The 25,000-nt window shown below is 46.6% G+C and overlaps 2 protein-coding genes across 4 annotated transcripts in view; one reads left to right on the top strand and one right to left on the bottom strand.

The window, feature by feature from the left end:
* The window catches only part of ppp6r2b (protein phosphatase 6, regulatory subunit 2b), a 22,133-nt gene extending 11,832 nt beyond the window's left edge, over window positions 1-10,301 (bottom strand). Inside the window, exons 1-17 of one of the 3 annotated variants that reach the window (XM_056597906.1) lie at window positions 9,711-10,301; window positions 7,506-7,669; window positions 7,287-7,385; window positions 6,660-6,846; window positions 5,698-5,835; window positions 5,130-5,195; window positions 4,813-4,925; window positions 4,178-4,291; window positions 3,419-3,539; window positions 2,995-3,156; window positions 1,633-1,878; window positions 1,410-1,474; window positions 1,205-1,320; window positions 894-979; window positions 713-790; window positions 98-195; window position 1 (exon numbers count right to left, since the gene is read on the bottom strand). The exon at window position 1 is cut by the window's left edge and continues 57 nt beyond it. In XM_056597906.1, coding sequence (XP_056453881.1) covers window position 1; window positions 98-195; window positions 713-790; window positions 894-979; window positions 1,205-1,320; window positions 1,410-1,474; window positions 1,633-1,878; window positions 2,995-3,156; window positions 3,419-3,539; window positions 4,178-4,291; window positions 4,813-4,925; window positions 5,130-5,195; window positions 5,698-5,835; window positions 6,660-6,846; window positions 7,287-7,385; window positions 7,506-7,633 — 1,818 coding nt within the window. In that variant the 5' untranslated portion in view covers window positions 7,634-7,669; window positions 9,711-10,301. Of the gene's footprint in view, window positions 2-97; window positions 196-712; window positions 791-893; window positions 980-1,204; window positions 1,321-1,409; window positions 1,475-1,632; window positions 1,879-2,994; window positions 3,157-3,418; window positions 3,540-4,177; window positions 4,292-4,812; window positions 4,926-5,129; window positions 5,196-5,697; window positions 5,836-6,659; window positions 6,847-7,286; window positions 7,386-7,505; window positions 7,670-9,661 lie in introns of all 3 variants that reach the window. The other 2 variants (XM_056597905.1, XM_056597908.1) reach the window with 2 other exon arrangements.
* A 562-nt stretch (window positions 10,302-10,863) lies between these two features.
* On the top strand, window positions 10,864-16,826 carry dnaja2b (DnaJ heat shock protein family (Hsp40) member A2b). Its single transcript, XM_056597909.1, has 9 exons — window positions 10,864-11,169; window positions 12,085-12,144; window positions 12,334-12,569; window positions 12,671-12,751; window positions 12,879-13,012; window positions 13,977-14,173; window positions 14,572-14,716; window positions 14,841-14,968; window positions 15,086-16,826. Exons 1-9 carry the CDS (start codon window positions 11,092-11,094, stop codon window positions 15,272-15,274), a joined length of 1,248 nt encoding a protein of 415 aa, XP_056453884.1. The 5' UTR covers window positions 10,864-11,091; the 3' UTR covers window positions 15,275-16,826.
* Window positions 16,827-25,000: the final 8,174 nt, after the last annotated feature.

The following is a 25,000-nucleotide window of genomic DNA, read 5'->3' as shown; positions in this document are numbered from 1 at the left end:
TCTGCAAAATCACAGGCACTTCATTAACACACATCAGGCAACAGTCCCAGCCATTTCAATCAAGGAATGATCATCAAGAATCAGTATAATCACGTACGCAATTCTGTCTTCAGCGTCCGTGAATTCCTCGTCGTTGAAGCCAAACTGATCGACAAAATTTGCCGTCATCTGTTGGATCTGGTAGTCCGAGAAGGCCTTGAATAATGGGTACATTTTACAATGTTAAAGTCAGTTTTCAAAGACTCTATTGTGGACATTCTCAGTGATACATGCAGCTGTTTCCCACTAATATGCTCAAACCCTTGTCTGCTGGCTGCATACCATTGTCTCATGCAGTCAGCTCTCTTGCTGCTGACTGTTTGTCTTACTGCTGTTGTATGCTAGTCTTGTCCTGCGGTTGTCCCCTCCTTTTTGCTAGCTGCCCGTGTGATGCTTGTGTGGTCGACTGTAGGCCAGTTATGTCATGGCCTATTGTGATTGGATGCAAGCAGTGGGTGTGATGGCAATGTTTCCATGTTTGCTGCCGTCTTAACTTCTGACATTTCTCTTTAGGCCCTACCACCATCCCTCAAAAGGGTTAGGCTGCCATTGTAAACAACAATTTGCTCTTAATGTCTTGATTAGTTAAAGGTTAAAAGCGAGTTAAATATTAGGATTAGGATTCAATGCAAACATAAATATCTAACTGTGATTGCAGTCAGGATGTGCGCACCTGTTGCAGGGTGAGCTCTTTGGGGAAGGGGCTCTCCATGTCGTCCTCAGAGGAATGTCTCAGGGAGCGAGTGCCGACCTAGAACACACACACAGACCGCAGCTCCAGACCTGCATGTACAGTACGTCTCCTTTTGACAGGCGTGACTGCGTTCACAGTGGCTGTGTGACTGTGTGTTTACCAAGTCAATGGTGTTTTTCCTGTTTGTCTCTTTTAAAGTCTGCTCCACAAAGGTCTCCCAGCGCCCCCTGCAGTCTTCAGGGAGCTCTGCAACAACAAACACACACACACACACACACACACACACACACACACACACACACACACACACACACACACACACACACACACACACACACACACACACACACACACACACACACACACACACACACACACACACATTCAATACATTCAATGGGAAGGACAATAACGTGACATAAATCAGTGGTATCCCTCTAAAAATCCACGCAACAAAACAAACCACCGAACCTGTGATGAGGCCGCTGATCTGAGCATGGACCGGTCCTTTCTCCAGGTTGTGCACCACTGTGTTGGCGATCCTGGTCAGGTGACCCATGTACCCTCTCCTCATCCCACCCGTTACCCTGGAAACCAGGAAGTTGAAATGTACGCGCACACACAAACGCAAGCAAGCATGTACGTTGTAAAACCTAATAAGAAAAGAGTGGCCTACTGAATCTTATCGTTTTCTTCCCAAGCATCAAGAATCCTCTGGACTAGTCGGCAGTGCTGAAACAACTGAGAAGGGGGCAGAGTGAGAGAGAGAGAGAGAGAGAGAGGGAGAAGGATAAGCTACAGGACCCCTTTGTTCCAGAATAAAAGAGTCCAGCCAAGTCGGGAGTGAATGTCCGGGTAGAGGGACGGCAAGAGTGACAGAGAGAGAGAGAGACACTTACATGCGCTACCATCGTGTTATGAGCAGAGCTTTCAGGGTTCTGTGCTGTTCCCAAGTCTGAGTTCAGGGCCTCGGACAAACCCTTCTCCTTTGCGGCCTCCTGGGGAGGTGGAAGCAGGGACGTTTCCTGCGATCCCAGGTCCGGTTGGAGTCTCATCTCGTGGGCACAGGGTCTGAGGATGGCAGCTACGCAGAGCTCCACTTGGAGGTGGAGGAAGTTGTTCCAGGTGTATTTAAAGAACAAGCCCTGTTTCACAACAAGGTACGTTCGTCAGCGAGGGACAAAGTACAACCATTATCCTTTCAGATCTATAGATAACAGATCAGAGAGATGGATAGATGAATTCATAATAGTTTGATGGATGATAGTTTTTTCTTTTCATTTTAAACACTTGCATTTGACAATGTAAGTGTTAATTGTCCACGCCAATAAAGCTCTATTTAATTGAATTGACAGACAGACAGATAGGCGGACATGGCTAATATAAAAGGGTTATAAAAGGGTAGGGAGATATATATGGATGGATAATAAAGATGTTTAGATATATAATAATATATTCTGATTAATAGGTCGATCGATCTGTCTGTCTCCATATATATAATATATACAGACCAGTGTTTCCCACACATTGACGAGACGAAGGCGCATCGTGCATAGCGCTTTAGTCATTTTCTTAAATGCTTTCTGAAAACTCCTCAACCCCATTTAGTGTTTACATTGTGTCATCAACATTCATATCGGTACCAGCAGAAGTAATTTGTCAGTAAGGGATGTGTCATATATTTTTTCTCAAATTCACCAGATTGATGCATTTAAATGAAATCTATTCTAATTATTCTCCTGGAGTGGCATGGACCCCCAGTGAGGATCCTATGGAAGCATATATGTAGCAAAATTCAAATGGCAATGCAATTTGCAATTTGCTATTCAATAAGTCATTACATTATGCAATTGACAATTCATTATGCAATTTAATAATGTAATTCATGTTATTTGAATTTCGCAACACAGAGAGCTTGGCGAAGTCCATTGCAATCAGGGGGACGCTAAAGCTTTTCAATTTGAATAAAGGAACTCAAAAAGATTTGACAAAATGTTATTCTATTTTTCTTGTTATAACTTTTGATAATTGAATTGAGGATTTTATTGTCACTTTGCATGTTAAAATATACTTTGAATAACGTTTTTACAAATTACATTATTAAATTGCATAATGAATTGTCAATTGCATAATGTAATGAATTATTGAATAGCAAATTGCAAATTGCATTTCCATTTGAACTTTGCTACATAAATGCTTCCATAGGACGGTGACCCCCCCCCCCCAGAGGCCCTGCCCTGACCCCGGCTGGTGGGGCTCACCAGCAGCACGTCCATAGTGTTGAGCTGGCAGAGGGTCTGGGCCACCACGGCGTGGCTGGCCGAGCTGGTGTAGAGCAGCGAGGCCACCAGCCGCGCCACGTGCAGACGCGTGTTCCCCAGAGGCTCCTCCAGAAGACCCATGGAGGTCAGCATGGGACTGCACTGCACACACACACACACAGACGCACACGAGCACACACACACACCACACAAAAACAAGTTAATGTCATAACATGTGAGAAAAACTGCAATACACGAGCAATCATAGAAAGCCCATTTGTTCCTCATTGTCATACTCCATACTACGCTGTACCGTGTTTAGGATGCTGGGTTTGTAATGGACAGCATTGATAAGGGACAGATCTACTCCCAGAATGAATTGTGACAGCGCGCTATGGGAGCGCCCGATAGGTCCTGGCGTTACCTTGGGCGGGGCCAGCAGCAGCTGGTGGAAGTGGATCAGTTGTGGTTGGATGGCCAACAAGATACTGCTGTTGACGTTGTAACTTCTCTCAAACCCCTGAGCGTCCATGACGCCGTCGACCCTGAGGTTATAGATGACGCACACACATACACACAACACGTGAGCTGCAACGACCACACAGCAGGCTGGTTCAATAGTGGCTTGACATGGTCGGACTCATTGTTTGGTTAGAGGTGTGGGGGGGGCGGAGCTCTGTCTGGAGGGGGGAGATAGGAGGGGGCGTGGCTCTGGGGGCGTGGCTCTGGGGGCCTGATTAGAGAACAGGCGCGTTGGTGACATGTGTTACAAATTACTCATCACCCGCTGGTTTTTTTAAACAACAACGCAACAGCTGGAGCGAGAGAGCGAGAGAGAGAGAGAGCGAGAGAGCGAGACCATAAAGATCATGAAGCCACTGAAAGCATAGATAGTGCACCGTGCCAGCTGTTACATATTCGCTTCAATTGCATTCATTACATTTTTGGTAGTGAAATAAATAAATGGTGCACCTCGATCTACCACACAAGATATACTTTTCTCCTCCAACATTTATTAAATCACGTATTTATTTAGCGAGGCATACGGATACTGATTTCGTCTTATACGACCATCATTTCTCCACATCATTTTTTTTTTTTTAGCATTGGTGAAAACAGTCAAAAGGTGAGGTTTGGGTTGAATCCGGCGCCACTGAGGCCCAAACGGTCTGGGCGTACTCACACCGGCCTCCGGATCTCCAGCAGGGTGAGCAGAACCTGGACCCCGTTCACGATGCAGCTCTCGGTTCTCTCACCTGAGAACATGTTCTGCAGTAACTGTCCCACACACTCCTGCCTGAATAACACACAAAGGAACAAGAGCTAAGATCCAAATACACATTGTGACAGTGTTTGTGTGTGTGTGTGTGTGTGTGTGTGTGTGTGTGTGTGTGTGTGTGTGTGTGTGTGTGTGTGTGTGTGTGTGTGTGTGTGTATGTGTGTGTGTGTGTGTGTGTGTGTGTGTGTGTGTGTGTGTGTGTGTGTGTGTGTGTAGACGGCTCTCACACCTCAACACTTATTTCTATTGTTTTGGGTACTAGTTTGGATTGTCCGGTCTGTTTTGGTTATGGAGGTCTGAACACTCACAATTAAGTTAAAAACAGGTGAGAACATAAACATATCTGGGTTTGCCTCTCATAGCTGACACATCTAGTGGCAGCAGACCACTATGAGGTTGCACTACCAGATCCACTATTGGTGCACTAATGCCATTAAATCAAGTTAACTATCGGTGTAAAGATGACCAGTGTGTGTCTGTGTGTGTGTGTGTGTGTGTGTGTGTGCGTTTGCGTGAATGAGTGTGCATTGGTTCCTTACGACTCCAAGGCTGAAAGCAACGGGTCGGATTCAGAGATCTCTTGCATCTGATTGGCCTGGTCTCTGCTCAGACGAATGATGTCACACAAGGTTTGAGATGCGTTGGATTGACGCTGAAAGACACACACACACACACACACACACACACACACACACACACACACACACACACACACACACACACACACACACACACACACACACACACACACACACACACACACACACACACACACACACACACACACGTTCCAGTCCAGTTGTAGTTGTTATAATTGAAAGAGATGTTTAAATAGTTTGTTAGTGTGAATTCTTACCTCTTCGTCTCTCTCGGGGTGAATGAGTTCTATTAATCTCTGGGCTAGCTTCTCTTCATTCAGCCACTGTGGATGAGAAACAAACTGGTATCACTGTGTGTGTGTGTGTGTGCACGTGGGTCAGTCAGTGTGTAGCTTAGAGCCCGACCGATAAAGGATTTTTAAGGCCGATACGATACAAATATTTGGTGATTTAAAAATCCGATATTCCGATATATTGGACGATATACATTTTAAAAATAAATTCCAGAAACGCGTAACAAAACATAAACAGATTTCCCTAACATTGGTTATTTGTGAGTCCTCAGTAAAATAATAAGGTAATGCAGTTTAAAAATAAACTTTATTTTATTGTTTTAATATCACAACAGAAAAGTTAAGATATGAAACTCAAAGTCCTTTGAACAAAATCACAATAACCCAAAAAAACTAAAAAAAGGGCAGTTTTTCTTTTAATCGGCCGATACCGATAGTTTGGAAAAAGCCTAATATCAGCCGATAATATCAGCGGGCCGAAGTGTATCGGCCGGGCTCCAGTGGAGATGTGTGTGTGCAAAGGGAGACGTACGTGGAGGGTCTTCTGTCTGAGAGACGCTGGCTCCACACAGCTGATGAGCCGCAGGAGCACGTCCATCATGGCCGACGTGTCGATGTGCTTCAGCACCAGGGACAGGAAGCCCTCCTTCCCCCGCAGGAAGCTGATCACCTAACCAGATCACCACCCAATTTACATCACAAAACCCCACCGCAAAACGGGCCTACGGATAGTTTCTAGGGTAAGACTGCAGAACAGGAACACATGAAATACCATTCACAGTTCAGCCATCGTTCTACAAAAGCGAAGATGAAAACAACATTCAAAGATATCATTTTACCACAGCCTTCAGCCCATGATCACCCAATGAACAACAAGTGATTTGTGGATATTTATTTTGCTACACTCTGCGCCACTTGTGACGCCTGAGGTGGAACTTGGTAGGTTGTCTTCACTTAAATCTAGGGTAGGCATTCTTGTGAACCCAGCCAAAATAAGCAGGATATTTTAAGTGTCCAACTGAAAAGATTCCCTTTAGCGATATGTCTGCCTAGCCTTGTGTTAGACTCCTGTCATTCGCAACGAGTGCACAGGAAGAGTGCAAGTAGCCGGGTATGTAGGACAGAATAGATAGGCCATCATCATGTCTGAATGCCTGGATTAATGACTGGATAGGCTCATTAAATACCTGCGACACCCCAGATATCGGCTTTTAAAAAATAAATTGTCTGAGCATTTGATTTATTGATTGCTGTTACGATGTAAAGACAATTTTAACAAATTTGAAAACAAATGCTTCTCAAATAACGGTAGCTTCTAAATGTCCCATGACATGCCACCAGGTGTGAGTGTGATTAGCCTTGCCAGCCGTTTCTAAAATCTGAGGCTAATCACACTCACACCTGGTGGCATGCAATGGGACCTTTAACCGTGCACCTTGATCCATGGAGAGCTATTGGAAGACCATGTCCATTCACGTGTATCTGAGAGCCTACCTGCTCCGTCTTGCGTGTGATGAGGTTCCCGACGGTCTTGCTGAAGAAGGAGGCCAGCAGTGGGTTGAGAGGCGACGGCTGCTCCAGGAAGCCGTAGAGTGTGTCCAACAGCGGCTGTTCGTTACCCAGCTTATCGTTGATGACGCCCACGTCACTGGTCAACAGCTCACACGCGATGTTCGGATACCTGCCGCCCATCAACACCCACACACACAGACACAGACACAGACACACACACACACACACGCACACAACCGCAACTACTTGAGGACAGAGGATCGAGTTCCTTATCGTGTCCTAGACATCGATTTTTCTAGATCAAGACTGAAATGGATGCTTTTGATTACAGAGTTGGTTTAAATGTCACGGTGGTGTACAGGCTTATGCAAAAGCATGATGTAATTCACCCTTTGCAATAATGATTTGTTAATCAAGGAACTCACAAGCAATATGTTCAGAGGGCTGTATCTTGATCCCATGTTTGATAAATTGTTTTTTATAAAAATTGGTGCAACAACTCAAAAGATTATATCTCCATTTGTTCTCTGACCTCATAAACTACACCTCTGTATTACATATAACACAATCCATGTCCATGTAACATCATGTACAGTGAGTGACTGTTACTTGAAGCGCTTCATCTCCTCGACACCAGCAGGGGGCACTGTGGTGATGAGACGCAGTAGTTCCTGCATGCAGTTGTCCTGAGACAAGAACAGGAGGAGCCTAGAACAGGAAACAGGAAGTACAACATGAAGGCATCAGACGATATATGAAAAAAAGATGACATGCCCAATGCAAGCGTCAGCTGTTACTAGATGGGATGTCAGAAGGTGAATCCCTGACCTCCTGTTCTGGGCCTTGCATTCTTGCAGCACATCCTCCTCGTCCATGAGCTCTGTGAGTGTGACATCGTCCTTCTCGAGCAGAGCCTCCAGGTGGGACGAAGCATGTAGGTCAAACTTCCAAAACATGGCTGACGTTATAGACGCATGCAGGCCTCGGCCAGCCTGCAGAGAATGTGGTTGCACAGACACAATTGTGACATTTCAGCAAATTCACAAGAAAGGCAAGGCTATACTGTGGTCTGCAGATGGTACATGTAGTGAGAAGATGTAATAAACATGTGATGTGGGAACTGATGCTAAAGTAAAGGGTGATTCACCATCACATACTGTACATTCTGAGTAAGATCTGGCTTAGTCTCACAAGTCAGACTTTGTTTTAATTATTTAAACTGATGGCAGGCAAGCTCAAATCTGGACTAACATTATTTTCACTTCATACTTATTTCAACCAATCATATTGCGAGAGTCGGGGATCATCGCATAATTGGCGGTCAGCACAAGTTAAATATAAATAATCTCTCAAAAATTCATGTCAACACTGTGTAGAATATCACTGTAGACAGTGACGCAGTGATTTATTCAAATCCCCTTCTGAAGCATCAAACTCGTGCAAATGAGTTTTGCATTGGTAAAATACTCAGGAAACAAGGCACCCTTCCGCCTTATCTGTTATTATTCTGATTTCCGGCCCAGGCTCTTTTGCCATCTCCCCTCCATAAATGCTGCTATAACATAGTTGGACTGCTGGATACGAGATTAGATCTGGTTTAGACTCACAAATCTGATTTTAGATTTACATCTAAAGTCTAATGACAGACAAGACCAGACAGATCCTTGGCCAACAGTGACGGCTAATTCGGCCAGCATCGGTCAACTTAACATTTCCCTTGGTCGGTGGTGCAAAGACAAACTCAAACGTCCTTTTCAGACGCCAACGTCCCTAGACAAAGTGTCTGGTGACTGGCCACTGTAGAAAAACATGTGTTCCTCCTTCATACAGCATTTGCTAATGAGTTAATCTTAGGAAGAATAAATCATTAACATAACAGGAAACAATGGGTAAACCCGCCCTTCACACTCTATTGTTTATGGCCCAGAAACTGCAGTCCCCACCCACAAATTATCCATTACATTGTCGAACATCTGGATCAGAGATTATATCAGGCTAAATGTTAACAATATGGTCCATCTCACAAACTTTACAATTGCCCCTTACTCACTGACTAACCATCATCTCATTTAAACAAATTAAAGGAGCATTCAATCCATGAGTGTGACAGCAAACAATGTCTATTTAAAAAGTGTCTCTCTATCGGTTTTATTGATGTTTCATTAATACTCAGTAGCGCTTTAAGTATGAATAGGTAATAAACTAGATGCATACACTAATTGAAGATAGTAACAGTTACGTGACGCTAATGCAGGATGCATGGTAGTTAGCCATTCTAAGCAGCTGACATAGACATAAGTCTGAGTCTAATCCATCACCAAGCTTTCAACAGACAGGTGCTTCTCAGGCTACCTGCAATGTTCCTTATACTGCACCAACATGAACGTGTTAGTATTACATGTCAGGCCCACGTCAATAAAAAAGGGCAGTCCAAGATTTCACACTCTCATTAGCAATTACTTTACCCTGAATGGCTATTGCATGTGACCTTGGTCTTAACATACTAAATAATAAAATAAGGCGCCCAGCCACTGGATTCCTCCTGCTCAGAAACAAAGGAAAACGCCTTGAACAACAATTCACCTTTAAACATGAGTTAGGACCATTTCACCTTCTCTAAGATGAACAAGCGTGGAGCGATGCTAATTTGTTGCCACTAATCCCGTTAGCCTGTCCGTGGCCAAACATGTTGAAACAAACAGGTGTTTGTGAGCCAACGATCTACCGACGCCACTTATTTATCCATGAAACGATGTCTGCGGTTCTGTGTACCGCTAACACGATCGGGTCCGTGTTAGTAGGCCTGTGCTAAAGGCATCAGCTGATGGTTAACAGCGTTATTACACATCCCTAACATCTACATGCGTATCATACCATTCCCAGACCAACGGCTAGCCCTCTTCTTTTAGCGCGGGTTCAGTCGCCACCAAGGTCGGGCGGCATGTCGCTGCTAAAAAATACATGTCATTTAATCGAATATTTACCCCCTGCTCTTCAACCGCTGGCTAGAAGACGTCCTGGTATCAGACCCACCTCGACATCACCTCGACGTTAGCCAGCTAACATGCGTCGCAGGCTTAAATAAACGCTCAGGCCACCGAAGACACAACAGTGGCCGGCTCGTATATATATATTTATCCAACTCGTTTAATCGGTTGTATTCAGCAAGCTGGCTGTTTGAAACGACAAATCATTCAGTGTTGGCCGCCAGTGCGACTTATCCAACATGGCCAGTCCGGAGCTGGCGGTTCACGGCGGGCAGTCAGCTGCTGCTGCTGCTGCTGCAGCTGTACAACATTTGCAGTATGTTCAAGTCGTACTCCGATGCAAATACACTCGCAGCGTCCCTAGCTCATGTCTGTGCAGACACACAATACTGACACTTGGATGGTCATATTGAAACTAAATGTTAAAAACAACAACAATGGAAGCAGGAGCTGTTATACTGGGGAGTTGCCGTTTAAAGTGGGGAAGTCGGATCAGGACTTAACATTACATCACATGTGCGCTGTACACATGGACCAAACTGCACATGTTATTCTACGTGAAGGCTAACACCGTGGTCACTCGTAAGAAGCTGGGCTGGAAAATGAAAGGCATGAATGCGTAGCTTATTAACATTAATATGAGGTATTTTTTTCCTTTAGAGACAATAATATAAACCACAAGTCGTAAATGCCCAATAGCAATTAAGTCGCTTAAATCGCCTGAATGCTATTTATTTGACGCATTGCGTAAAGACAGTCACGTGTGAAATTTATAACAATAATAAAGAAGAAGAATAACAATGATCCAATGGTCGTTCTGTGATGATAATCCGAAATTGTTGCATTTAGAAACGTAGACTATACACTACAAGTAGCGACCTGTTAGGCCAGGAAACTTATTTTAATTTGCCTGTGGTATGTCTGTAACCAATTTATGCAATTCTGGATTTAGACTGCAATATAACAGTTAGTGTAATTAATGGATGAGGATGTTTGTGGGTGATAACACGATATGGGAAATCAATGCAAGTTTTTTTAACCGAAAACTCCTTTAATGGACTAAACGTAGCTGCATCTCATTTTAACCTCAGGGAAGTTCAATTAATGAAAAAGTGTCTCCACGGTCAAAACGGCGTCGCTAATCATCAAGATAACCTACTCGCATACATATGGGATGTCATGAGGTTGCCGTAGTTGCACAGGGCTTGAATGACGTCGGAGAGAATCGACGTAATTTTGTCAACAGAAAAAAAAGAAGCTCCACGGATCGTGCATGCGCATTACACACCGACAGCGGGGACAAGCCAACATTTTGGGTACACACCACTCCTGCTCAGCCCTCCCTGCTCCAGCCGAACCTCCGCACACACAGTACACACACACACACACACTCGGCGTTTCAGTAAGCAGGAGGTGCAAGCACAGGCATGGCGAACGTTGTGGACACCAAGCTATACGACATTTTAGGAGTTTCGCCGACCGCCACCGAAAATGAACTCAAAAAGGTACGTGGTTTTCAAGCCGATATCGCGAATAGCGAGAAGGTACGTTCGACATCCATCCTGCCGAGCGTGGCCTTTCTAGCGGCTGCTCTTTAGCTCGTCTTAGCTAACGTTAGTTCAACACACACACACACACACACACACACACACACACACACACACACACACACTATGCGAAGCGCTAGCTAGCTAGGGTATGTGAAGAGCTCCGCGATGTGAGGCTCCACCGTGTAGAATACGTTGTGTGTAAGGGTATGGTGCGGGTATACACCCCGTATCCCTTGGGACGGGAGAACTGAAGTAATGTTAATGATATCCAATTGAAAAGGTGAGTGGAGGAAGAATAGTTCGCGCTGCCTTTAGCTGACTAGCTAATTGTGTTGATCCCTCTGTAGTCGCCGAGTGTGTCCATTCATCGCTTCTCGACTCTTAAAAGTTGGATAAAGCATACATTGAAGCTTGCCACTTATGTACAATAATGTGGTGTTGGAAGTGAGTCCTTGTTTGGGTTATGTGTTGTCACATTGTTTTTACCAGGTGGGTAACGCTGATGTTCTGAATATGATTAATGCTACATTAAACCTCCATCACTGTGTGATGCTTATGTATATACAAGCTGATATTTACATTATCCATATCCTTATCTTGAACATAGTCTCTAGTTGTAACGTCCGTCGTCCCTGCTACAGAAAGAGGTCGTTGTCAAAGGCTGTCAACTCAAGCTGCGTGCCTAGTTGCAGTGTCACGGTTTTCTGACAACAGGGCCTCAAACTCGACAGCGACCAGGCAACGCAGTTCAGTGATGATAGCGATGTTTGTTTACTGTCCCTTGAAGCGTTGACAATAGTAACCCAACGATATCAGGCTCAAGCTAAACTATTATTAGGGATGTTAATGTTATTGGTTTGTGGTTTACAGTCCTACCGCAAACTGGCCAAGGAGTATCACCCTGATAAGAACCCTGATGCCGGAGATAAGGTATGAGTCACCAAAACACAATTATAATTTTATCATACAATGGAGTTTTAAGGGGGTCCTCACAATTTTTATGAGGAATACATCTTTCTAAAAAAAAGATGTCCAGAATTAAATCAATTAATATTGAGTTTGTCAAGTTTATTTGGCATCATTAATATAATATCATAACTGTTTGATGATTCTGTCTAGTTCAAGGAGATCAGTTTTGCATACGAAGTGCTGACCAACCCTGAGAAGAAGGAGCTCTATGACCGCTATGGCGAGCAGGGACTACGGGAGGGGGCTGGCGGTGGCGGGCCAGGCATGGATGATATCTTCTCCCACATCTTCGGAGGAGGACTGTTTGGCTTCATGGGGGGGCAAGGGGGCCGAGGGGGGCGTAACGGGGGCAGGCGGCGAGGAGAGGATATGGTGCACCCCCTCAAGTGAGTTGGCACAAGGCTCCAATGGCCCTTTTTGGAGTGAATCAAAGAATATGAAGCTGCCTTTTTTGGGGGATTTTAACTTGATTCGTTATCTGTCGCAGAGTTTCCCTTGAGGACATGTACAATGGCAAAACCACCAAACTACAGCTGAGTAAGAATGTTCTGTGTAGCTCCTGTAACGGGTGAGTCCTGTTCAATTAAACATTTAGCACAATTAAATCCCATGCTTGGAATGGGAGATGATAACCTTAACTCGATTGTGTTGGCCTTCATGTCCCCCTGATCCCGTCTGTTGTTTTGCTTGTTCAGCCAAGGGGGTAAGGCCGGAGCCGTTCAGAAGTGTGTCGCGTGTAGAGGGCGTGGCATGAGGATCATGATCAGACAACTGGCGCCTGGCATGGTCCAACAGATGCAGTCGGTCTGCACGGACTGCAGCGGAGAGGGTGTGTGCTGCAACCGCACCAATACACGCACTAAAACCCAAAAGACTGTAAAGTCAAGTGAACTTTATTAGTATAGCCCTTAATCACAATTAAAGCTCACGGGGCTTTACAGGCCACATCTTTAGGACACCCCTCTTACACTGTCTTTGGTTCAATCCACGAGCAGTCTTTGGATTTATTCATGCTTTGGAAAGGCATACTGCTAAATGCCCGTTACAAGTTAGCATAGTCTGATTATACGTCTTACATATGCCTGCCTTGTTTGCTGAGCAGTCAAGAAGGTATTCAATTTGTAACAATCCGAAACCCTGAAACATTTGCAGTCCTGCAGCAATAAGCAGAAAATGCTTAATAATAATACTTAAAGGAGAAATCCGGTGTCAAATGGATCTGGGAGTTGGAATGTTCGTTTGGGAGCAAAAAAGCGCATATAGACGCATTCTTACGTTTTAGACAATTCTTAAAAATGTCAGAATGCGAACAATACCATCAGTAGTTCGCCCGTCGACGCCATCTTGTCTTTAAGACTCGATAAGTAGATTGGCGAACACAGAGCTTGCGTGTTGTTAACGCATGTCACAAGCTCTGTTTGCCAATCTACCTATCCAGTCTTAAAGACAAGATGGCGTCGACGGGTGAACTGCTGGTGGTACTGTGCGTCTAAATGCACTTTTTTTTCTCCCAAATGAACATTCTAACTCGTCATCATACCAAACATATCCCAGATCCATTTTACACCAGACTTCTCATTTAAGTTAATCACTATCTTTGAAGCAATTATCACAATTATAATCCAGAAATTGTTCCTTGGGAATTAAATGATTGACTGTTGCAGTTAGGGGGGTCGAACAAAAGATTAATCAATCAATTGTTTCGGAAAGAGTTTATGGGCAGATGTGCAAGTTAAGATTACATTGACATGCACTGTAAAGCCCTAACGTTGTCTTCTCCTCTCCGAGTGTAGGGGAGTTGATTAATGAAAAGGACCGCTGTAAGAAGTGCGAGGGCCAGAAGGTGTGCAAGGAGAACAAGCTTCTGGAGGTGCATGTAGACAAAGGCATGAAGCACGGTCAGAAGATCACCTTCTCTGGGGAGGCCGACCAGGCCCCAAACATTGAACCAGGAGACATTGTCCTGGTGCTGCAGGAGAAGGAGCATGAGGTACACACTGGAATGAACCTTTGCCCGTGTATTGGTCGTGGATGGTGATGATGATGCATCCAGTAGGGATCGACCGATATGGATTTTTAGGGCCGATACCGATACCGCTTTTTTTTATCATCAGCCTTAGCTGATGACCGATACGGGCTGCCGATTTTCTTGAGCCGATATTTGGAGCCGATACTGCTTTTGCTCCCTCAATTTACATCAGAAAAATTACACAATGATGACAAAAAAAAGCCTCAATATAAAAAAACATTTATTGAACTTGTCAGTCTATAAATCATGCCGGGAAAATAAATAAATAATGGGCTATCCAGGTAGCGTGCACAGATCTGGTGGTTGATTTGAAGCAATGTGTTAAATGTCTCATAATAAACAATTATTTTTCTTTTTAGTATTTCAACCGTGAAAGCAGTAACCTTCATATGACCCAGCGCATTGGCCTGGTGGAGGCTCTCTGTGGCTTCCAGATCACCGTGGCACACCTCGATGGGCGCCAGCTTCTGGTCAAGAGCCCACCTGGCAAGGTCATAGAGCCAGGTACATGCCCTTTTCTTCTGATGTATGAAAAATATATGGTCCCATGCACATATGATGTTGTCGAATTGTAAATCTTAGTGTTGGTTTGAGGTGAGTGTGTCACTCTCTGTCCTGTGTCTGACAGGCTGCATCCAGGTGGTGAAAGGAGAAGGAATGCCCCAGTATAGGAATCCCTTTGAGAAGGGAGACTTGTACATGAAGTTTGAAGTTCAGTTCCCCGACAATAACTGGATTAACCCTGAAAAACTAGTCGTAAGTTAGAACACATGATGCCTGATTTAAAAATAACAACATTGTATTTTGTAGATATTTAAAAAAAGCGAACGCCTATTGTGTGAGACACGGAGTGAGCTTGTGGCTGTTCCCCAGGAACTTGAAGACCTGCTCCCCGCGCGCGCCGAGCACCCCGTCATCTCCGCCGACGTGGAGGAGGTGGAGCTCAGCGACTTCGACCGGGCCCAGGGGGCGGGCAGCGGCGCCCGGCGCGAGGCCTACAACGACAGCTCCGACGAGGAGGGGGGCCCGCATGGGCCCGGGGTCCAGTGCGCGCACCAGTAGGAGAGACCCGCGTACCCGACGACGACGACAACACAACACAAACAACGACATACGCACACATCGACATTCACACCTTGAGTACCACTGCTCCCACACAAGGCCCGAGTCGGCACATAACGCGCACATTCCTCTCTTTTCTCAATTCCTGGGGGAAGGAGAGTCTCTAACACCTGTCATGCTCATTCTCTCCAGTTCTAGTGTGGCTGGATGTGTGACCAATATAATGTTTATGGACCGCAGTGATCGTCCGTCATCCGCGAGGTGAATATTCCTTTATCGGCTACGTTTAATGAAACCCTCCGAAAATCCATGCTAGGCTTTTCCATGTCACCGGGGCCACATGCCCGAATAGTGTATAGAATGCAACTATTGCACCATCTGCCATCTTGTATAAGGTGTAGTCTAGTCTTTCCCATGCGAGCGCATGGTACCGAATTGCCGCAGAACTCGCACATCCAGGTCCCGTGTCAAGAATGTAGGATGTTGCATTAAGATTTGCCAACGCGACTTTCTGTACCTTGCAAGTGTTCCTGCAATCAAAGATCCCAAATTGGAAGGATCTGACCTGATGACAGCCGTCAAAGCATGTCTTCACCTTGTACCGAGGTAAACGGGTGGGGCATCTCTGCCCTTCCTGTAATTGAATGGGTTATCTTGGATCTGATAATGACCCAGCTTTTCTTTGACTACTATATTGAATATTGATATTGATATTGAAGCTTAATATTGGAGATATTTGTAGTAATAACCAACGCGTCTTTGTTGGATACCATATTTTCTCGGGTCAATACCTCTTTAAGTTGCTGAGTGAGACATTAAGAATGCAACACATGAACCCAAGGTTGAGTTGTACCTCTGTTTGAGTCGAAGACTCATATTAACGGATATTTCTGGGAGCCACCGTGGAATGTTGCGTTTCCTGTAACCGGTTTTTATTATGTTTTGGGTTTGGACATTAGATCAAATAGTTTTTAGAAGGAAAGGGCACTGATAATAGATAAACAAATAAGCACTTTCTACACTTAAGTCCAATGACCAAGCACCGTCTGATTAGGAAACCCTCTGTGCTTGACTCCTTCTCTGTGTTAATATGCATCTTTGCCGTTAAGGAGGTGTGACGCCAAGCGATTTGCCCAAGGACATTTTGACACAACCCCTCTCCCAATGAGCCTGTAAATACTTGTTCTAGTGCCGAGGTGCATCTACGGTCCATTCTGAGGTCACAGCACTTATGTTTCAAAATAGCCTGTGGGTTTACCTGTTCTGTTGCTAATGTTATGTGGACATAGAGGAGTGTGGACGGGAACCTCTCTAGGCTGGTGGCATGTATTGTATCATCTTATTCAGGCCACAGACAACCTACAGAAGACTTGAGGTCAATTGCTAATGATTGAGCGTGTTTATGCCTATCTGTCGAGATGAACTATATTAAAAAGTTACCATATAGGACCGTTGTCTTTGTTGAATCTTTATTTCTTGGTATTTATATTCACTATTCTTCACCAAGTCTCATTCACGGGTCATTCACAAGACGTGTTCTTTGTCAAGTCATGGCTGTGTACACAAATGATCAACCAGTTTGGTTAAATGTTTCTTGTTCATGGAAAGGACGTGAACAAGAAAAGGATTCATGAATTTGTGCATTTGTTCTAAAACACGCTACGATCAATGGAAGCAATAAAATAGATTGGGAACACTGGTATTGGATCAGATGCAATCCTTACATCAGTTCTGAATGATCTGTTAAACCATTTCATTAATAGGGGATGCGTTGCATGCATGCGTTAGCCAATGGGGTGGTGGCTGGCTGTTATTGTGTGAAAGCGGTTGACTTTGTGTTATTCTGTGCTGTTCTCTGTGTCTGAACTGTGGACCACCGGACCCAGGAGTTGTTTAAAGCCAGCCGTGTTCCTAATATGGACGAGAGAGGAGGAGGAAGTGCATCACAGTCAAACAACCGTCACAGCATCTGTACATCTTCAGAGCTTGACCAAGCGGTTCCTCACCGGTCTCGTTTGGACTGCATCACACAGGATCTCTCTCTCCTCAGCTCGTCCAGCCGGGCTCGGACCACGGTCTTCTGCTCAAGCTTATCCGCCTGGGAAATGCCAAAACATGCAAAAGCAACCTTTTCATATCTGCTGCTTCTCCTTATCCACCCAGGGAGACTCAGAGGATTCAATTGTGTGTGTGTGTGAGAGTGTGTAGAATGTTACCTGTGGCAGATTGTGTGTGAGGTGCTCCAGTGCTTCTTTCTGTTTCAGACCAAGCAGGTCCTCCTCTGCCTTTTTGTTCTGAACAATCGAAAGTCGCTCCTGAAGCTTCAAAAGTAAAAACAAAAGAAATGTAAGCAACGCTGACCAATACGAACCGAAGTATAGTTGATCATCGTTTCTTTCTCCCGACCCGTAGCAGCTGTCTGTCTCTGTCTCTCTGTTGCTTCTCCTCGACCTTCCTCTGCATGTCTACCAGGTTCCGCATCGTCTTCTCCCTCTCCATCAACGACACCGGCTCCCTCGTTTTATGGCCCTTCCACAAACTTGCATCCATCGCCCTCCTCTCCTCTGGGAACTCGACCTCCTATTGGGCAGCAGAAAAATGGTTTATTCTGGGCTGAGCAAAAAGGAACAGGACTGTCTTTAAATAGTTCATGTCTAACCATGCTGACCGCTCCAGAGTGCTTTTACAGAAGCTGAGCGGACGTTGGTGAAGCTCCTCTTACTGTGGTCGGTGGGACGCTCGTACGGTCCTCGGCTGGAAGCAGTTCGTTTCCTTTATGAGCCCACGGCCCTTCTGCACTGGGGACCGAGCAGACTTCCACTTCTGCCTGGCCCCTGCATGGCTCTCCCGTCATGTGGTCGGACGTCATGCACGGCTCCGGCTGAAACTGCGGCTGGGTCTCAGTAGAAGGAACCAGGGGCTGTGATGGTGCAACTGCTCTGGTCTCTGACGCAAAACCATGTTCCTGGAAGCTGCCTTCGGAGAGAGCTTGCTCGTTCTCCACCTGGTGTTTGCTGGTGTGCATTTCAACCTTTGACACAGGCTCCATCAGGAGGGAAGAAGTTGCGATTAGATATTTTTCCCTGATCACAATTATGGTCTCAAAGGCCGAACAACATCGCACAACCCTAAGCATTTCAAATACTATAACAATCCTTCAGAAGATCACTCCGGATGGATTACATTTTCTTAGGAAGACTAGCAGTGCAATATCAAAATCTGCCAGGCCCTACGTACATCATATTTATGATACTGTTGAGAGCCACAACAAACAAACACATTTGAACTAGTTGCACAACTAGCAAACACCGACCCCAGAACGGCGACGTAGTTTAATTGACCGTGATCAAGGGCGCTGGACTGGCCCGCCTCAACAGAGCAGAAGGTCGTACGGACGTACGGCAGAAGAAGATACGGTCGTCAGCGTAGTACCTGTACCCCGGACTGACCCGGCGGCGGCTCCACCACCACCTCCATGTGCGCCTCCCCGGCCTCGTCCTCGTCCCCCGTCCCCAGGTGGACGCTGCACTCCCCTGGACCGCCCCCGACGGCGGGGGCGGCGGCGGCCGCCTCGGGGTGGCACTGCGTCTGCTTGCTCCACGCCGACGTGATCAGAGAGCCCTGCTTCTCGTAGCCCTGCGGCGCTCTCCCGCGGCTCCCCCCTCGCTCTTCCTCCTCGTAGCTCCCTTCCTCTTCAGGGCGCCCGCGGTGCGTCGCGGCGCCGTCCGAGACGCACAGGATCTCCAGGTAGGGCAGCTCCTCCAGGGCCGCACCGCAGCCTTCAGAGCAGCACGGAGGATGTGGTTAAAGGGGACGCATCGTACCCCCGGGTGTGGGTGGGATCAGCCCTTACAAGACCGTTTGAAAATCAGCCTCTTCTGACATCACTAGTGGGCGTGTCCGTCTAGATGTGTGTGCTGGATGGATCTGGATGGATCAGTCTACCAGCCTACCCGGGGGACTGTAGCAAACGTTGCTTATCTGTCCGTCACACATCTAGGTGGACACGCCCTCTTGTGATGTTAGAAGAGGCCAATTTTCAAAACGGCGTGTAACGGCTAATCACACTCACACACCTTTAAGGCTGGTATGTGGCAGGAGTGTGAAGGTTTTCCTGGTGGTGGCTGGGATCGGGATTGATTTGGGGTTATTTCTTCGATATTTATTATTCGTCATAATACCTGTGCAGAGATCCTGTCTCGGAAAAACCTCTTCAGCGGCCGTTACTGGTCCTGGTACGGCTTCTGGTACTGGTCCTGGTACGGCTCCTGGTCCTGGTCCTGGTACTGGTCCTGGTACGGCTTCTGGTACTGGTCCTGGTATGGTTCCTGGTACTGGTACGGTTCCTGGTACTGGTCCTGGTATGGTTCCTGGTACTGGTACTGGTCCCGGTACTGGTCCTGGTTCAGTTGCAGGTTCCTCGTGTGATGGGACGCTGCTCTCCGCAGGAGCTGCAGCGCTTTTATTGTGAAGGCCAGCATTGCTGTTCAGTTCTGTGATTGGCCCAGCCTGGCTTATCCCCAACCCCACCTCGACCACTGAGGACTCGGGAACGTCAGGACTGAGGATGTTGTGCAGGTTGGCAAAATGCTGCGTTTGGAATTCCGACCGATATCTGTCTCTCAGAGCCTGAAGATGCTCCATGCTCTTTAGCGAGCACACACACACACACACACACACACACACACACACACACACACACACACACACACACACACACACACACACACACACACACACACACACACACACACACACACACACACACACACGTATTATTCATGTACCCCGTTCCCAGATGATATTGTGTTGCGGAGTGTGGACAGCAGAGGTGTGCTACCGGGTTCTCACCATGTGGAGCAGCGATGGCAGCGCAGTAGAAGCCTGGGCCTCCTGGCGGTCTGCCAGCTGCCTCAGCAGGATCACAGCGCTCTCCCCCCATCGGTTGGCCGTCCCTGTGGACCACCCGCCCACCCCCTCCTGGCTCTCATTCTGGGGGGGCTGCGTCCTGGGCCAGGGGGGGGGATGCGTCTGCGGTGGTGGAGGGTTCGACTGTGGGAGTGCAGCCTGTGTCTGGAGGGCGCCACCGATGTGTTGCAGCCTTCTGAGGCAGCCGTCTTTTAAAGAACCAGGCCTTTGTTTTTCCTCTGTCGGGGGGAAGGGATCAGTAGTCATTAAAGGGGGCATATTGTACCACCAGGTGGGAGTGTGATTACCCGTGTCAAGCCGTTTTGAAGGTTCTGACATCACAGGTGGGCGTGTCCACCTAGATGTGTGCTGGATAGATCAGTCTACCAGCCTACCCAGCGGACTGCAGCAAACGTTGCTCATCTATCTGTCACACATCTAGGTGGACACGCCCAATGTTTTATAATATGTCCCCTTTTGGAAGATATGAAATGTACATTAAATATTTAGACTAAGACAAGCCAAAACAGACGTACTGTCCTTTAGAGGGTACTGGTTCCCCTGTCCCTCGAGCTGGTGTAGGGAGACGCCACGCAGCAGTCCCAGGAGGTACTGCCTCTCCGCCTTCTGCTGCAGAACCAGCAGCTGCAGCACGGCCTGGAGGGATTAGGATTAGGTTAGGCTGGGTCAGAGGTCCGGATCCAATGTAGAGAGTCTGTGTCTGCCTGTAACACTGGCTGGTATAATGGGGTAGCTTTAGTCCGAGCTATACCGTGGGTTAAATTGGTAACCCTTAGTATCAGAGGTGAACCGATATCTCGATGCATGTACCTGCTGCGGTGACACTGAGATGGGGATCTCTTCCTCCTTCTCGTCCTCATCGCCATGAAGCCACTGTTCCACCATCTCCTGCCGGCTGCCCGTGTTGCTGACACACGGCCTGTCGAGGAGAAGGAGATTTCAGATGTGGGAAAGACAAAAGCGATCAGGGGTTACCAATTCGGCAGCTTGATACAATTCCTGTTTTCGCGGTGTGTCTGGTCGTCTCACCAGGACTCCCAGAGCTGTCGGGCTGCAAGCAGAGCTCCGTAGGAGCTGCTCTCCGTCTGGGCTCTGAACGTGGCGAGCCTGATGTAAAGAAACAACAGCTTCAGGCTCTCCCTGTTAAGCCTGCAAAGACAAAAAGCCAACAGAACACAGCGTCAATGTCAATACAGGCATCATCATTTGCTTAATTGTTTTTGGACATTTTCCCATAAATCAAACAACAAAGAAGACCAAACAATGATGGTAACCTGATTTGCGCAAAACAATAGTTGTAATGTGTTTGGCTCCTTCTGTTCTGTTTTGTTCTTCACATCAAGGGGCCAACTGCCGTACCGAATGCGTCATACCTTTTGCTGAGGTGTGTCAGTGAGTCCATCTCCTGCTGGCGGGAGGCGTGGGCCTCGGTCAGGACGGTCATGGCCGACCAAGACGACCGCACACCGGACTCAGAGGAGCCGGTCGGGAACCCCCCCCCACGCGTCCTGCCGGGACACATCAAACACCTTGACGTCAGTCGGCATTTGCGTTGATTAATATCTTTTTTTAAAGCAAGCATTTCGGCGTGTGTGTGTGTGTGTGTGTGTGTGTGTGTGTGTGTGTGTGTGTGTGTGTGTGTGTGTGTGTGTGTGTGTGCGTGCCGTGCGCGCTCATTACTTGTACACCCTGAAGGCCCCCGGCAGCTCGGTCAGACGGAGCAGGTCCCCAGACGCCAGCGCCCGCTCGGCCAGGTCCTCGAGCCCCTCCTTCTCCTTGTCTTGTCGCCATGGCGGCAGGGTCTCCCAGGCACTCCAACCTGTAGTGGGTCGAGTACACAAAGAGACACATGTCCCATGCGACACTGAAGGTGACATGTTACACCACCAGGTGTGAGTGTGGTTAGCCGTCACAAGCCGTTTTGGTCGGCCTCTTCTGACATCTCTAGTGGGCGTGTCCGGCGAGCTGTGTGCTGGACGGATCAGTCTACCAGCCTACCCAGTGGACCGTAGCAAACGTTGCTCATCTATCCGTCACACATCTAGGTGGACACACACACACACACACTTTTTGCAAAACAGCAGATTTTCAACACGGCTTGTAACGGCTAATCACACTCACAGCTGGTGGTGTAATATGTCACCGTTCACAGGCTCTGGTGTAGTGATACCGTTGAGCCCAGGCGCAGAGTAGCCGTACCGTAGTGCTGCCTCAGCATCTCTGTGTAAAGAAACCCCGTGACCACGGCGTACTTCATCTCCACCAGTGAAAGGAGGTCGGCCAGGGTCAAACAACCCAGAGCGTGACCCCTGACCTCCATCTCAGTGGCACGCCCGCGTCGGGGTGCGATGCTGTGAACGCCTTCTGTCACCAGCCTAAGGTTGGTGAAAAACAACTCATTGACTGGCAGCGACACCACCAGAGGGAATAATAGCATCAAGGGAGACGTTCACGGTTTCTCACAAGGTGGGTCGAGTTTCACAGAGAGCTTTGTTTTACAGGAGGTGTTCAGAGATACGTCTGATAGTGAGGATACCTGGCCCAGCACTGTCGAGCGCTCCTCTTCAGACGCAACACACCCCTGTGGCTGGGTTCTGTCTGTACAGGTTTAACAGGAGGCAAGCGTTAACGTCCAGACATGACGGATGATCGTGCATCTACAGGAGAGAATAAAAGTCAAAACGTGAGCTGTGATGGAAACAGATACCTGTGAAAGGTCTGCGTCACCAGAGCCCGGGGGTACGGAGACTGAGTACAATATGTTCTGAGCGTGTTTGAAGGTGCTTGAATCTGAGCACATGTTATCTGGGTTTCGCTGATACATGGGTTCCTGTGTGTCCTGTAGATGTCCGTTCTTGTGTTTCCCCATGTTGAGCAGCTGCTGGGACCAGTATAGCTGAAATAACAGACACAGCGACCTCGTACATACTGGGGGAACAGGAGTGAGTCACGTGTTGTAATGTAACGTATGATCTCATAAAGAAAATCACATTTCTACCTCGTCTTTCCTTTCTCGCTCTTTCTGCATTTCTAAAAGAACATCCAGGATGTGTTCACCCGCGCATGACCACCCTTCATCTTCCCCAGCCACCTGGCGAAGCTGAAGATGGTATAATAAATGAGTTAGTACAATGAAATACTGATGCATGGGTATAAGGGGCGATGCACCTGCATAGCCCCCAGTATGTGATGCGTATTCCATAACAAAAACAAAACAAATGCGTTTATCCACATTGGTTTACCGTCTTCAAAGCGACAAGAACATCATCTGCCGTGGAGGGGTAGTGGAACACCCTCCGGTAGATCAGGCTGATATCTTCAGAGGAGAACCGTCCTCCGGCAGAGACACCCAGAGCACGGTACAAACCATCGACGATGCACGCCTCCAGAAATGCACACAGAAATGAAATGAGCAAAACATATTCCAAAGGTGATGCATGGTAAACAATAACAAAAAGTGACTCACCTTCTCCTCCATGTTGCCACCGTTTGTAGTCGATTATAAATTATACACAGTGTCCCTATGGTTACCAGTCTTTGGGAACAACGTTGGGTTCATGTTACCACCAGGGACGCGCTGCCCGGTCATAGGCCCCTGAACGAAGGTCCTTTCTGATCCGATTAAGCCGAGCGCAGGCCAGCCGAGGGGGAACAGAAACACTCGACACGCCGTACTGTGGGCCTAACCCTGAAACAGAGGCTCACGCCGTACTGTGGCCTAACCCTGAAACAGAGGCTGTGCCTGCCGACGGGCTGAGAGACCAGGCTGCCACTTTCTGTGAGACGTTTGTTATTCCAGGTGAGGAGGTCACCTTTAGGTAACATATTTATATTATATGAATGTAGAGGTGACGTCAAGCAAGATGTCAATATAATACTGTAAGCTAAATTGTCAAATGTTAAAAAGTGTATATATTTTTTTGTTTAAGAAATGTACATATGTACCTGACAAATAGAAGCATGTGACGCAAACAAAGGAGTTAGCATTACGGTACTGCTAAGAATAGGTAGGGAGCCTAATCTTTTCAAATATATAGTATAGATACGAAAATATATATATACACTTTTCGTATAAACTGTATACAGTTTTCGTATAAAAAAAAAAATATATATATATATATATATAGGCCTATAGTTGGTGGTTTTGGGCATGGCAGTATGCCTATGTTACCTGATGCAGATGTAGCTGATAAGACTCAGCACGTCTCCTAGCCTTAGTAGTCTGTAACACTAGACAACCTTAGGGTGGATGTTTTCAGGCCCTTTTCATTGGTTTACATTTCCTTAAACTTGCTCTAATCATTAACTATAAATGGATGTCCTCTATCAAACCCATGTCAAAATGTTGTAGTGTTTTTGTATTTTGACTTTTCCACAGAAAGAGCACACATAATTACACATATATATTTATATTTAGCTTTTAATATTTATACGATTCAACAGCAATAAGCAGTATCACCGTGTTATGTTGCATAGTGTACAGTATCGGTTCTCAGTGTTCACATAAACAATCGATGAGCTACAACCACTATTGGAGGGGATGTGATTGAGGTTGAAAAGGTGAGATATACATATAGTCTCTGCTCAGTGCGACATTTGGCATTTGAATGCATGTTTGCTTATATTCTACTACATGTAATAAAACAAAATTAAACAGAAAAAGGATGTCCAGTGAGTGGAGCAAATAAAACAATACTTAACTCAGTTAAAGGTAGGTTAAATAATCATTCTCTTAATTTGTATGCAGCTTCCTTGTTCAACATACGATGGACATTACATTTTTTCCATTTGTCCATT

This window comes from Gadus chalcogrammus, chromosome 9, assembly GCF_026213295.1.
Source record: "Gadus chalcogrammus isolate NIFS_2021 chromosome 9, NIFS_Gcha_1.0, whole genome shotgun sequence".
NCBI lineage: Eukaryota > Metazoa > Chordata > Actinopteri > Gadiformes > Gadidae > Gadus > Gadus chalcogrammus.
The sequence above is the reverse complement of the archived record's forward strand: the minus strand, read 5'-3'. Positions and strand labels throughout refer to the sequence as shown.

Coding starts and splice junctions, on each gene's coding strand:
- dnaja2b (XM_056597909.1), top strand. CDS start 11,092: ATGGCGAACGTTGTGGACACCAAGCTATACGACATTTTAGGAGTTTCG. Junction 11,170..12,084: donor CCGAAAATGAACTCAAAAAG/GTACGTGGTTTT, acceptor TGTGGTTTACAG/TCCTACCGCAAACTGGCCAA. Junction 14,174..14,571: donor TGCAGGAGAAGGAGCATGAG/GTACACACTGGA, acceptor TTTTCTTTTTAG/TATTTCAACCGTGAAAGCAG.